General features: G+C 36.9%; 1 protein-coding gene across 1 annotated transcript; it reads left to right on the forward strand.

Annotated features, from left to right (window-relative positions):
• The first annotated feature begins 1958 nt into the window (after positions 1 to 1958).
• LOC107790646 (pentatricopeptide repeat-containing protein At2g30100, chloroplastic) lies at positions 1959 to 14527 on the forward strand. Its single transcript, XM_016612600.2, has 2 exons — positions 1959 to 3002; positions 13748 to 14527. The coding sequence occupies exons 1-2, from the start codon at positions 2259 to 2261 to the stop codon at positions 14525 to 14527; spliced, it is 1524 nt and encodes a 507-aa protein (XP_016468086.2). The 5' UTR covers positions 1959 to 2258.
• The last annotated feature ends 857 nt before the right edge of the window (positions 14528 to 15384 follow it).

Consider the following 15384-nt stretch of genomic DNA (forward strand, 5'->3'; position numbering starts at 1 on the left):
GCAGAAAATTTCTAATAGTGACGAAAATTAAACTTGCAAAAGGCCACATTCACAAGAGGCAAAATACAGGAAAAAACGAAAAGTGAAATTGAAAGAGCATACAACACTGTGATTTCACACTAATTTCTTGATCAATTCAAAGAAAAAAATCTTCTAAAGCTTCTTCCTCTTCTTCGATTCAGAAACATAAAACGTCTTAATAATACTCAAACCTAAATAATCGATTTTCCCTCATATCTGGAAAAAAATTCAATAAAATCTTGATATAATACTCAAACCTATATTTAGTTCATCTCTATCACTTTATTCTTATACATGCGAGTAACTCTTTCAGATAATTAATCAAATATGTCGTAATCACATTAAATCTACATGATATAAACTCTTGTATGCATTATTAACCAAACGAATTATAATTTTCCTAGTGCAAATATAGGGAGTGACGAAGTATCAAGTGGATAATGATGTAACATGCAGTCTACTCTATCCTACATCAATTGTACACATAAGTTGCTCTAATTGTATGAATGGAATTTAGGAGGTTAAAAAATTAAGCACAAACCTGATAACCATAAGTACTCTGAAACAATCAATAAAACCGGTCAGATGAACAAAAGGTGAATTGTAAAATAAAAAAAAAAACAATCAGGAAAAAAGAGAGGAAAGAAGTAAAAAGTAAGATACAAAATGAGCGAAAATGCAACAGAGCACGGCGGAGCCCCGGGAATAAAAATAACTTTGATAAAGCATGCATAACTTGGTTTTTGAACAACTTTCTTTTTACCATGCTTTGATGTGTCCCCATAGAGATGTATATGTACGCTGATTGAGAGCTTCAAAAAATTGGATCAATTCCCTGTTGCAAATGAATTTCGGTAGCCAATGCAACATTTAATAAGGATTGTTTTTGAGTCTGATTAATTTAGCGTAGGTTACAAACGGTATTTAAGGTGGTTTATCGTATCAACTTTCGTATAATTATTGTTTAAATTTTTTCAGTTATCACCTCTGTTTTAAAAGGCGTTTCTGGGGCGAGGCATACCAAAAACGCACCGGAGCGATGGTGTGGGCTCAAGAGGTGTACGCCCCGTAATTTGGGGCGTACGCCCGGGCGTTCGGGGCGCATTTTTTTAGTAAGGAGGAAGCCCTAGAGACTTTTTCAAATTAAAACAAAATTTATTGAATTAGTCCTTCATATAATACCTAAATTCTCAAAAGTCAGTTTGGTAATTACTCAAAAGGTTTAAAAAGGAACTCAAAAGTATTAAATTTAAAAGTAAAGACCTTTTTTATTGATTTAAGCCCTAATTCATGGTTTTCTCAATTTTTTTATCTTGTCCACTAGTCTGCTAATATCTCCCAAAAGCAACGAATATTTAATTTTTTTTACAAATAGAAAGAGAACTACATTTTTCTTCATAGCAGCAAATTCAAAGTTCAAATTGCAGGTTAATCATCATTTTTGTTCCTCCATATAGAAAACTTTATTCTTTTAGACTCAAATTACTTGTACTTGTACGTAACGTATAATAGATTGTTTTGATTAGTTTTGTGTGGGGATGGAGCACACATATATATAGTTTTCTTCAATTTTTATGCAATTTTACCTGTTTATAAATATTAACTGTCATTATATTATTTTATAAACTATTAAAAATTAAATACCTATGGCGCTTACGGAACTCCCGCCTCGGGACTTACACCCTGCTGAAACATATGTAAAACGCCCAACCTTACGCTCACACCTTTTAAAACACTACTTATCACATTAATTGAACGAAAATACTTAATTAAAAAGAAATTATAGGGTAAAAAGTGGGCCCCTAAAGTTGGGGGCCTAAATCTTGGGCTTCAAAGGCTTTACCCAAAAGCCGGCCCTGGCCCCAACAACAAAAGAAAGTCTGGCTTTTAAGGGTATTAATGTCATTGCATATATTCTAATCCTAAATTATCTGCAAGTGAACACGTTACATGCAGCAACAGTCAACACCATTGTTTGTTGTCTCTTCGGCTGGCTCTTTAGCCGCCATGGCAGCAACGCCGCTTGAGTCTCTTTGAATCTTAAATATCTTTCGTTTCACTCCTTCATCTATGTTACGACTTTAAAACAGTACTTTTTCCTTAAGCAACATCATATTCATTTTCCACTCCTCCCATTTGGTTGACGAGAAATTGTAAATGAATTCTAGTTCAACCGTTCATCATCCCGTTCTTTGAGCAGTTACTTTCCTATTTCTGGTGTTTTTTCAAGCGGATATATGGCTACTATTAATGAGATTGCATGTTTTACCTACCTCGGGATAACTAACGCTGTTTCTCCTAGACGACGTCGTTTGGTTGTTCCTCAGACTTGGTTGAAATTGAGGAGTCAATCATGTTCAAAGGTTCTGGGTGCAGATTGTAGTCAGAACCCTAGTTTTGTTACTCCGAGGAGGAATAAAATCTGGGAATTTAGATTGTATAATTCTGTTGAATTGGATAGGTTTGTGACAAGCGACGATGAGAATGAGATGAGTGAAGGTTTTTTCGAGGCAATTGAGGAATTAGAACGAATGACAAGAGAACCGTCAGATGTTCTTGAGGAAATGAATGAGAGGTTATCGGATAGAGAGTTGCAGTTGGTGTTGGTGTACTTTGCGCAAGAAGGGAGGGACTCATGGTGTGCTTTGGAGGTGTTTGAGTGGCTAAGGAAAGAGAATAGAGTCGATAAGGAGACAATGGAGCTGATGGTTTCAATAATGTGTGGATGGGTGCAGAAGTTGATTGGGGCGAAGAGTGAAGCCAGGGATGTAGTGGACTTGCTGGTGGATATGGACTGTGTAGGGTTAAACCCCAAATTTAGTATGGTTGAGAAGGTTATTTCTTTGTATTGGGACGCAGGTGAGAGGGAGGGAGCTGTGTCTTTTGTGAAGGAAGTGTTGAGGAGGCAGATTGCATACTCACATGGCAATGGAGATGGTCATAAGGCTGGTCCCACTGGTTATCTTGCCTGGAAAATGATGGTAATTCTTATATACTCATTGAGTTTAATGCTAAGCACTTGTTAGCAGTAAATATTTGGTGTATTTCTCCCATTAAAAAGGTGATGTCATAGAGTCCTGGCTTTGACTCTTGATTAAAAGAAAAAAGAGTCCTGCCTTTGACTATCTTGTATTCTTTTCTAGTCCTTCAGTTTGGTCATGTTAATGTCATGCTATCTTATGCTTAGTGACAAGTACTTATCTCCAGTTACAATCAAATCCAGCTTAGGATTTCTCTTCCTAGCTGTGTAATATGGTATTGGAATGAAACAAATAACCCCCATGATATTAATAGGACAGTTTCGTATGTATTCATTCTATCGTCGTGCATCCTTATTGTGAGAAACATGTGTGCCTTGTTGTGCCACTTGAAATAAGATTACCTGTGGAATGTTTGTTGGCAAAATTTTTGAGTCACTCTGATTGGATGGGTTGTGGCAGCCAAATTCATGAATTATGATTTCCAAATAAAGTTTGACGATTAATGTTGACGGGGGACTCTACTTTTTTGCTACGGGATCAAGGGTCACTTCGCTGGAAGTCCAGTAACAGCCTATGGCCACTGGTAGTTGAACCCAATAGGAGATTTACTGTGAAGCTTGCCTTACACAAATTTCACATCGAAATGGGAAAAGAAAGTTAGTACCATATAAAGGCGAGTGCATGGTTCTAATTGTTGAAGTGCTTTTGGGTTAAAGCTTAAGAGAACAAAGTCGTGAGGCATAATTGTTGGGCCAGAGTGGACAATATTTTAGCAGTTAGGCTAGACCATGACAAGTGGTATCATTGCCGGTACCTCCTCTAATATGGTGGTGGGGCAAACTCAGCACGACGTTGAGTAACATCTATGAAGTGCTGGCGGTTGAATTCTCTGTCAAGCTTGCCTTAGGCGAATTCCACGTCAAACTGGGAGGAAAAGTTGGGGACCATGTAATGGCAAGTACAAGAACCCAACCATTAAGGCGCTTTTTGGGTTAAAGCTCAAAGAGGAAAAAACATGAGGCCCCAAAGGTTGGGCTAGAGCGGACAATACTTTGCAGTTGGGCCTGGGTTGTGATAGGTCCTAATGCTGAAAGATCAAAATTGTTGCACTAGGGCAAGTGTGGTTGTAAAGTACCGAAGCTGCAAGAATTTAAAACAAAAGAATATAACAAAACCTGTAAATGCTTGTAGTGATAAAAAATGACTACAAATGTTTGGAGTTAACGAGATCTTGATAAAGAAATTGAAAAGAAATGAATTATTCGACAGGTTATTGTTGTATATGTGTTATTAATGGATGATAGATGAAGGATGTTGTATGATCTCCATCATATATACAAAAGGTTGCGGCGTTTATGGGTTCGTACCACCTTCATGTTGTGATCTAGATTGTACATTTCAGTGCTGTAACAGTAACAGTTTTATGCTCGCTTGGTTTTCTCCTCTTTATACCTTAGCTTTCTTATTCTCATATTCAGTTGACATATCTGATCTTGTACGGAAAGACAATTACTTGTCCGATCAATGTGAGATAAACAAACCTTTACCGGTGGGTCAGATACGATAATCCGTTTTACCCACTTTCTGAGATGGATGTTGGGATTAGTCCATATAGACAACTTGCTATAAATGATGTTGATCCCCTAGTATTTTTTTGGGCAATATTGGGCCAATTCATTCTCCATCAAAATATATGCCGATCCGAGTTTTCGTCCGTCAGTGCCAAGGGAGCATGAAGCAAGTAGGATCAATGATATCCAAAGATATGGGGTACGTTTGTCGAATTCAATGCCAGGTACTATTGTACTAGTAGTGCGGAAAGGGCTTCGAATGCCAATTGTGCAAACTCATCTAAAAAAAGCTCAAGAAGACTCGATCGGTGCGTTTTCAAGAACCAAATATGGACGTGTTACCTAAGACTGTTGTTCACTCACAGAATGTATTAGTAAAAGAGTATCAAAACCTAGGGAATTATCCATAATGTCCTCTGACACAACAAGAATGTGGGACTCTATTGATGAAATTTTGAAAGTGAGCTTGCATAGGTGCTCTATGAAAAAATAAGTACATGTTTAATGACATTGTTCTTGTGTATTGGTGTGCTTTTCAGAACATATGTGCCCCTGGTCATAGAATCGGGGAAGGATCCAATTGATGTGCTTTTTTGAACATATGTGCCCTGATTTCTTGATCCAACCTATCTTGATAGTAAGAACCATGCATTATTTTGTTATTCATATCATAAGACCGTGTCAAGACGAAACTATATACACAGCAAAAAGCTATGGAAGATGAAATCATGAATGCTTAGTATGTATTTAATAATCTTTAGATGAAATAAACTAGGATTATTTCACCAATTATTATGAGCCATACAAGTTGTATCCTTAAAACTTACTTAAAACATTTATTTTTATCACAAAAAATGATGCATGTTACATATTAATTTAGTTCACTCGAAGAACTTGATGAAAATAAAAATAGTAGATGTTTGGTTGAATATTTTTGTACCAAATTAATTTTTTGGCTTTGATACGATCTAAACCAAATTAAAAAACCCTCAAAACCTTAAACCTTAAATACTTTTTCAGTCAAAATAGATAGCCCCGCCGACACTTTTGTCAATACCACATGCAATGTAGCTAGCAATATTACAGTGAATGAATGAAAATCTACCAAAAATTTGAAATCCGAGACCATATAGAGCAATGCTTAATTTGCCAATTATCTAATTTTTTTTTATAGCACTCAATCCAATTCTTCTCAGCTCTCCTCCTTTTCTATTTAGATAATTGGTGAAATAAGAGGGACCTCCAGCTGAATAGTGTTTAGGGTTTGAGGTTTTTTTTTGGGGTGGGGGGTGGGGGGATTTGATATTACCTATTCAACTTGGTATCAGAGCCAAAAAATCAAATTTGGTAGCAAAAATATTCAACTGACTGTCTATTGCTTTTCTATCTATCAAGTTCGGGTTCAAGCCGGGACGTTCTACTATGGAAGCTATCCACCTTATCAGGAGGTTGGTGGAACAGTACAGGGATAGGAAGAGGGATTTGCACATGATGTTTATTGACCTAGAGAAGGCGTACGACAAGGTCCCTCGGGACGTGCTTTGGAGATGCCTGGAGGTGAAAAGGGTGCCGGTAGCGTACATTAAATCGATAAAAGATATGTATGATGGAGCTAGGACACGGGTCAGGACCGCGGGAGGTGACTCAGAGCTGTTTCCGGTGGTTATGGGGTTACACCAAGGATCTGCGCTTAGCCCGTTCTTATTTGCCCTGGCGATGGACGCCCTGACACACCATATTCAAGGGGAGGTGCCATGGTGTTTGTTGTTCGCTGATGATATAGGCGATGGATGCCCTGACACACCATATTCAAGGGGAGGTGCCATGGTGTTTGTTGTTCGCTGATGATATAGTTCTGATTGATGAGACGCGGGAGGCGTTAATGAGAGACTGGAGGTTTGGAGGCAGACCCTGGAGTCCAAAGGTTTCAAGTTGAGTAGGACAAAGACGGAATATGTGGAGTGTAAGTTCAGCAGCGTGACGGGGGAAGCGGACATGGTAGTGAGGCTCGACTCACAAGTCATCCCCAAGAGAGAAAGTTTCAAGTACCTAGGGTCAATCATCCATGGAGATGGGGAGATCGACGAGGATGTCACGCATCGTATTGGGGTGGGGTGGATGAAATGACGGTTAGCATCTGGAGTCTTGTGTGACAAGAAGATGTCACCGGAACTCAAAGGTAAGTTTTACAGAGCGGTGGTTAGACCGGCTATGTTGTATGGGGTTGAGTGTTGGCCAGTGAAGAATTCACATATCCAGAAGATGAAAGTAGCCGAAATGAGAATGTTGAGATGGATGTGTGGGCATACTAAACTAGATAAGATAAGGAATGAAGATATTCGAGAGAGGGTGGGCGTTGCCTCCATGGACGACAAGATGCGGGAAGCGAGGCTTAGGTGGTTCGGGTACGTGCGGAGGAGAACCATAGATGCCCCGGTTAGGAGGTGTGAGCAGTTGGCTTTGGCAGGGACGAGAAGAGGCAGAGGGCGGCGTAAGAAGTATTGGGGCGAGGTTATCAGGCAGGACATAGCGCGACTTCAGATTTCCGAGGACATGCCTCTTGATAGGAACATGTGGAGGTCGAGCATTAGGGTGGTAGGCTAGGGGGTGGTCGAGAGTTCTTCCTTCTTTGTACCGGGTAGTCTGATAGAGTTTTGTTTAGGTTTGTTAGCGGTCTATGTTGTGTTCATATTGTTGTTTTGCATAGTTTTTGTGTTATTGTTCTTTCACTTATTCGTTGCTGTTATTATCTTTCTTGCATCTTTTGTTATTACAGGTCTTTTCTTTTGTTTCTCTCCTGATATTATTGTCTCTTCTGTTGAGCCAAGAGTCTCCCGAAAAAAACCTCTTTACCCTTTTCGGGGTAGGGATAAGGTCTGCGTACACTCTACTCTCCCCAGACCCCACTAGTGGGATTTTATTGGGTATGTTGTTGTTGTTGTAAGTTCTTAAGATGCACTAAATTAATATGTAACATGCATCATTTTTTATGATAAAAATAAATATCCCAAGTAAGGATAATGACTCAAAGCAATTGGTGAAGCAATTGTAGTTTATTTTGTCTAAAGACTAATAAATCCATAATAAAGACTTATTTGATCTTTTGTAGCTGTTTGCTATGGATATAGTTTTGTCTTGCCATAGTGTAAGGAAAATTTCAAATATTATGATGCGAATAATGAGATTATGTATAGTTTTTACTATAAAGATAGACTGGATCAAGAAATCAATGCACATATGTTCAGAAAAGCATACAAATTGGATCCTTCCTCGATTCTATGATCAAAGACACAAATGTTCAGAAAAGCACACCAATAAAAAACACACAACAAGAGAACAAAGTCTTTAAACATGGACTTATTTTTATATTGTATGTATAATATGTGTTATATATAGGTCTTTTGTAGTTGTTTGCTATGGATATAGTGGTCTTGCCATAGTGTAAGGAAAATTTCAAATTTTATGACGCGAATAATGAGATGATGTATAGTTCTTACTACTAAGATAGACTGGATCAGGAAATCAGTGCACATATGTTCAGAAAAGCATACAAATTGGATCCTTCCTCGATTCTATGATAAAAGGCACAAATGTTCAGAAAAGCACACCAATCAAAAACACACAACAAGAGCACAAAGTCATTAAACATGGACTTATTTTTATATTATATGTATAATATGTGTTATATATGGGTCTTGCTAATCTACTATCGGTAGTAGGTTAGCAACTTAACTCTGCATCCATTTTTGGATTATCCAAAATATCCTCACTCTTTCATTAACTATGGGGGCTTTTTATTTTTTTTAACAAAAAATTAGATCCAAACCAGCCCTTTCTTTATCTTCTCTCTCTTCGATCCCCTCCCCCCCTTCTACCGCCCACTTTTTCTCTTTCATTTCACAAGCCTTCTTTTTAAATTTTTACTTGTCCATTCTTTGTTTCTCTTCTCAACATTTTTGAAGAGATTAGCGATATAATCACTAATAAGGGATGAAACCTTTAAGTTTCTATGCCTTCAATTAATTCTCTCTCACTTCCATAATACAAGAAAATATGGCAAATAATGAAGAAGATCAAACTCTTATGGTGTTCAATTGCAGAGAATGCTTGATTTCAAAGGGGGATCACGAGTGATCTTAGAGGCTCCATTGCTGTTGAAACGTCTTCTTCTTCCCTAGGTCGTCCTAAAATCTCTATCATGAAAACAAAATGCAGTGATGAACGCGGGTTTAATCAAACATATTATAGGGGTTTACCAAAATTAAACATACGTTTTAGTTTTTAGAGATTAGACCATGATATCCATTTACTTTGATAATGCTCATGAGAATCTAATAATCTTAAATAGGGTGGGAAAGAAGAGAAGCAGAAGAGAGAGATAGAGGGGAGAGAGAGACTCATTAGGGACTAGGGAGAGGGAGGCTGGCAGTACCAAATATGTTGGATTTACTTTTTGCAAAAAGACGGAAAATCCTCCCATGTTAATGTACTCCAGTATACTGTTAAGGGTATTTTTGAGAATTCAAAATGGGTATAATTGTCAATAAGAGACGATGCTCATGGTAATGTTTAGATCGGTGAATAAGTTGATTGAGGCGAATAATGAGGCCGGGGTGGGTGGGTGTTGTACACCGGCTCATGGAGATGAACTGAGTTGATTGAAGCCCAACCTTACGATATGTTAACTAGGTCATATCTTCATATTGGTGGGTGTGAGGGAGGAAGCTGTCTTTTCTGTGAAGGAGGTGTTGAGGGTGCAAATAGCATACTCAGATGTGCATAAGGGCTTGTCCTACCAGTTATCTTGTTTGCAGGGCAGGACACACGTAGGCTCAAGCAGTGACACCGCTTAGTAGGAGAAGTTTACTAAATATGCATATGTAATTAATTTGCAGAAACAAAATATGGGATATGCACCAACTGCTTGATACAAGCTGCTCCATAGCTCGCCTGGTCGAGCACCTCTCTCTTCTAATTGAGGTCATGTGTTCAAACCCCGCCAATTTTACATGCATGTTGATTGAGATATTTTTGCCTTATCTGTGCTTAAAAGCATATATGTTAGCAAGGATTGAACCATTGACCTCTCGGATGGTAAGGACAAAACCTATTGGCATGAGTCCAAATTGTGTGATGTACGCAGAATAATTTATCTTTTTCTGCTGCTTCCATTGTAAGTGGTAAGAATACACATCTTCTTTTTCGGGATGAAGTTGGTTAAGACCAATTTGCAGAATCAAATAAATAATAAGCTTTTGAGTGATTATTTGGTTCGTTATATAGAAAAAGAATTATTTAGTATTATTCTTAATGAGGATAATTATGAATGTTTCAAAAATAAAAACTCGTCGAGGAGATAGCAATATACTTGAACTTTTTTATATGATTTGAATTTTGTTTTTAAAATATGATCTCACAGCAGTGATTTTCTTATCTGTTCACTCCTTTAAATATCGACACCGCTTATGAAAAATCCTGCTTATGCCCCGGCTTTCCTGGAAGGTGATGGTAATCCTGATATAGTCATTAACCTTTTAGTTAGCTAGGTGGAATTGTGTTGTTAAAAAGTTATGAGAATATCTTTCCTAACTTTTAAATTTAGAATGATTATATGTATAAAGTAGAAAATTTAGTGATACAGTGATAAAGCACTCTCCATTAGCTGATAGGTAAGAGTCTGAATGCCATTTGCTGTGTGCGATACTAATATATATGCTTATATATTCCATTTTACAGGTACATATAGTGTGTCATTCTTGATCTGCAATTGGTTTGTTTTCACGTAGAGATCATCCAACTATTGCATTTGGGTAATTTAGGAAAAGTACAATGTATTAATTATCATTTACTATTAATTTTGCATTCGTATTCTGAACTTTTCTCCATGGGGGGTATGTTGAAGCTCCGAGACTAGAATACATGTAGACTAGGAATATGATGTGAACCTAAGCTACTATTTTTTTTCCGACTGCTGATGGTGGACAAACACAGACGTGTTTTCTAATCCCGAATGGTAGAGTGCACCAGAAGCTACTGAATTTTTTCTATCTTTTACCAGAAAACTGCTCTAAAAATTAATCAAAAAGTCTATGTAGTTTAAATGTTCATAAACTTTAAACAAGCCGTGCACTTTATCTTTAAGGGCGAAAAACATATCATTCTTAATTAAGAAATTTGATTAGTCCCTTGCCCATCTCTTTTCACTCATATCCAAAGTGTACCCTATTTTGTCCAACTTAGCCGCTTTCCTCACCGTGCCACAAAAACCTCCCGCACAGCCTTGCCGGTCATATTTCATGCAACTTGCAATAGCAGTTCAGCCAACCCAACAAAGCCAAGTTATCTGGTTCTTCATATGTCACTTGCTTCCATTGCACCCCTTTTCTACTCTTCTTCCTTTCTTTTTCTTTGCTCTCTTCAAGAAGGCACTGAATGAGTTTGATTGAAGGGTGAAGAAAAAGGTGCTTGATGTGCTTTCTGGGTATGTGAAGGTTTGCATGTGACATGTGAGTGGCATAAGAATATGCAGGTGATGAGGCAAAAAAGCTACAAAGAGATGGGGGTGTGTGGAAGGAGGGAAAAGGTCCTCAAAACTCTTCTTTTTGTGTCCTATAATTCTTCTGTGAAAACTTCGTTGCTCGCATAAAACTCGTAAAAATTTTCTCCTTTAAGAAGCCATGTTTATATTGCCTTTATGGCAAATTACGTAGGAAGAGTGTTTTTCTCCATTTTGGCATTTTCAAAGGGTTTAATAGGTTGGATGGCAGGAACTTGGTATTGGCGTAAACAGGACATGGTCAATGTTCAATTAACTCTGATCTGTTTTTCCCACACCAAAATGGAAAAGAATACCAATAAAAGTTGAGAGGAGAGCATATAATGTAGGTGGAATTTTTCCTTAATCCTTAATGGTTGTAGAACTCCTTAAACTATTGACATGTTCTCTATCGGTATTTTAGATCTTTCACTAAAATGTGGTTTCTTTGGTTACTGTTACTCATCAATGCTGGTATTGGATTCAGCATGTTGAACTACTTCACTGTGAATTTATTGCTCCAAACTCTGTTTTCCAGTTAAACTGCTCTTTATTTTATTTTTGAGGAAGTGACATGGTCCAATATCTTATTATATAGCAGAAAGAAAGAGGTTAATACCCATTAGAGTGGAAAAAGGTCGGGTAGTAACTTCAGGTGTGGTACACACACACTCACATATATAATTTTAAAGAAGTACCTGCTTTTCCTTTTCTTTTAAATATAGACGAACATTAGTGTAGTATAGACTTTCAGAGACTCACTTTCTTTATAGACACCATCCCTTTTTTTCATTTTCCAAGACTTGCTTGTGTCTATCCTGGTTGAATTGTCCAAATTTACATGCATAAGTTAATTTGCTTCTAATATTGCTTAAGAATCTTGTGACCAGGAGAGCTCTCTTCTTCAATGATGCCGAAAGAGACTTTTGGTGAATATCAGCATCATTTACAAAATCATATCACCATTTTGGGATATCATATCTCTGGTCTAGGGCATCTCCTTGTTCCCAAGGTGTGGATATGATCTAATATTAGAAATATCTCAGATCTCGCTTCAGAGATTCTTTGGCAAATAAGAAAAAAATTAATTAAGAAAACTACTTAATCCGTTCTAGTTTATGTGAACCTATTTCCTTTTTGGTCCGTTCAAAAAAGAATGACCTCTTTCTAGATTTGAAGATAATTTTACATAAACTTTCAATTCTACCCTCAATTAGAAGCTTTTATAGTCACACAAATACTTTGGCATGTTTAACACCACTCGCCTCAAAAGATTTATAGCCACATAAATGTTATGGCTTATTTAGGACCATAAATTTTAGAAGTCTTCATTTCTATCTTAAATTCCGTTCTCAGTCAAATAGGATCACATAAATTGGAATAGAGGGAGTAGCATATAGCATAGTGCAACAAATGTTTTATGCAGTAAAGCATACCATGCGGGATTCCAAATGTTTTATGATTTCTGACATGAATTCTAGAGATTTTGAACAAAAAAAGTTTAAGTTTGAAAGACCTGAAGGTCTTGAGGACCAACAGAGAGATGAGAGATATATGTAGAAAATTTCTCTCACGCTGTAACCCGGTATCAAATGAAATGAACAACAAAAAAAAGTTGTGGTTGTGATTCATTACCTTATTTGCCAAATAATCTCTTAAGTGAGATCTAATTCCGAAAATGGTTCGTATACATGATTTAGAACAAGGAGATCTCTCGAACCAAAGACATGATTCCAAAATGGTGATCTGACTTTGTGAATGATTCTGAAATTAACCAAAAGTGTTGAAAGAGTTTCGTTCAACATCATTGAAGAAATAACTCTCTTGGTTATGAGATTCTTTAGCAGTAGTAAATGGAGCTCAAGTATCTGAGCAAGAAAGATACTTTGGAATTGACAATACATAAAGCAGATTAGTTTATGCGGGTAAATTTGGACAATCTGACAAGGATAGATACAAGCAAGTCTCGGGAAACAGAGAGGATGGTGTATAAAGAGAGTAAGTAAAAGTCTCTGAAAGTTTAATTCATGTATTTGGAAGTCTATACAACACCAATTTGGGTATATAATTAAAATAAGGAAAGCGGGAGAATCTTTAAAACAAACTGTTAAGATACTAGAATTTATTTATTTTTAGTCATAGAGTTGAACACATTTTTTTCATTGTATACACTAACATTTTATCAATGTATATTATTTCAATAACAAAAACAATAACAATAAGAACTGATGGGAAAAGCTTCTTTTAACTTTGTTAAAATTTGTTCGATAATTAATGATCTATAACAGCGAAAAGTAGAAAAAAATATGCGAACAACAATGTTCAAATTTAAATATAGTGCATGGGCCAATCCTAACTAGTTAAATTCTTTGAGGCTGGACATTTGGTTTTAAAATATTTTCTAAAATAGCTAAAAAGTTCAGTTGATGATGTCTTTTAGTTGTATAAGTTATTTGAGGAGTGAGAAGGTAAGAGGATTTTTCTGTTACTAATACGCAGTGCATTTTGTGCAAAATAAAATTTGTATACTCTTGGGGGGATTCTTTAGATTGAAGGGCTGTGATGCAGAATTTTCCTGCTTCCAGGATTTGCTTTGCCAAGTTATATCCATGTCTTATAAGCTTTGATCTTCCTGTCAGGAGGAGGGGAATTACAAGGATGCAGTCAAATTAGTTATTGACATTCGAGATTCTGGGTTGAAGCCAGAAATATACAGCTATTTGATTGCAATGACAGCTGTGGTAAAAGAGCTGAATGTTTTTGGAAAAGCTTTGCGCAAATTGAAAGGTTTCGCCAAAACTGGTGTCATTGCGGAGCTTGATTTAGAAAATCTAAGGCTCATTGAAGAATATCAAGCAGATCTGTTGGCTGAGGGTGTGCGATTGTCCAATTGGTTGATTAGAGAAGGAGGTCCTTCTCTTTTTGGGGTGGTTCATGAGAGGCTTGTTGCAATGTATGTATGTGCTGGGCGTGGAATAGAAGCTGAGAGACATTTGTGGCAAATGAAGTTAGTTGGCAAGGAAGTCAGCGGAGATGTTCATGACATTGTCTTAGCAATATGTGCTTCCCAGAAAGAGCCGGAGCTAGGCTCCATCTCAAGGTTGCTCACCAGAATGGAGGCTTCAAGCTCAGTACAGAAAAAGAAAACATTGTCATGGCTGTTGAGAGGTTATATTAAAGGTGGACATTTTGAGAATGCTGCAGAGACAGTAATTAAGATGCTTGACTTGGGTCTGTATCCAGAGTTTTTGGACAGAGCAGCTGTGCTGCAGGGACTAAGGAGAAGAATTCAACAATCTGGAAGCTTGGAAATTTACCTCAACCTTTGCAAAAACCTTTCAGATGCTAGTTTGATTGGTCCATGTCTTGTATATCTCTACGTAAAGAAATATAGATTGTGGATAATAAGGATGCTATGACCAACAAGAAAATATACAATGAAATATATATACATAACATTCTATACTAGTATACTATATATATATATATATATATATATATATATATATATATAGTCCCTCAAGTTCAAGTTCAATTTCGTATATAATGTACATGTAAAACTACTCCACAACTTCCTACGTCGTGAGAATGAAAAATAAACTATGCCCTATATTTCAGTTTATTACTTTTCGAGCTGCCTACTATTTCTTGTTTTTCCTTCTCACAAACTAAACCAGGTACTTACAACTTAATCATGGACCCCCTGCAGAAGCATCTTTAGGTGGGGTCGTTATGTTATCCATCATGCTGTAGTTTTCAAATGAAGTGATCCTGTATCTTTTTTTAGGGGCCATTAGTGCTATATTCTAAATATATAATCGTTGTTTATCTGGGAGCCTATAGATGAATCTTTTAGAATTCATTAGGTAAGGAAAAATAGTACGTTATTTTGCATTGCTTCTGGTTTTCTGGTTTTGTACTAATCGGAGAAAAAAAAAAAACAATTTCTTTTTTGATAAACTGGAGTACTTTTGTTAATACTAACATTGTCTGGAAATGTTACAAGGCATTTTTATTGCCGAAATCAGACAACTTGGTGCAAACACTACACTAATTAAGGTTCCAACTTTATCCATCAGAACAGTGGCTTCGACAAACTTAGAGGGCGTTTGGCTAAGCTTATAAGTTGGTCAAACTAGCTTATAAGCATTTTTTGGCTTATCTACGAGTTTGGTAAAGTTAAAAGTGCTTATAAGTAAAAAATAAGCCAAAAGCCATAAGCTGGTCACCCCCACCTTATAAATTTTTAGCTTATAAGCACTTTAAGTTTGACCAA

The sequence above is a fragment of the Nicotiana tabacum genome, chromosome 2, assembly GCF_000715075.1.
Source record: "Nicotiana tabacum cultivar K326 chromosome 2, ASM71507v2, whole genome shotgun sequence".
NCBI lineage: Eukaryota > Viridiplantae > Streptophyta > Magnoliopsida > Solanales > Solanaceae > Nicotiana > Nicotiana tabacum.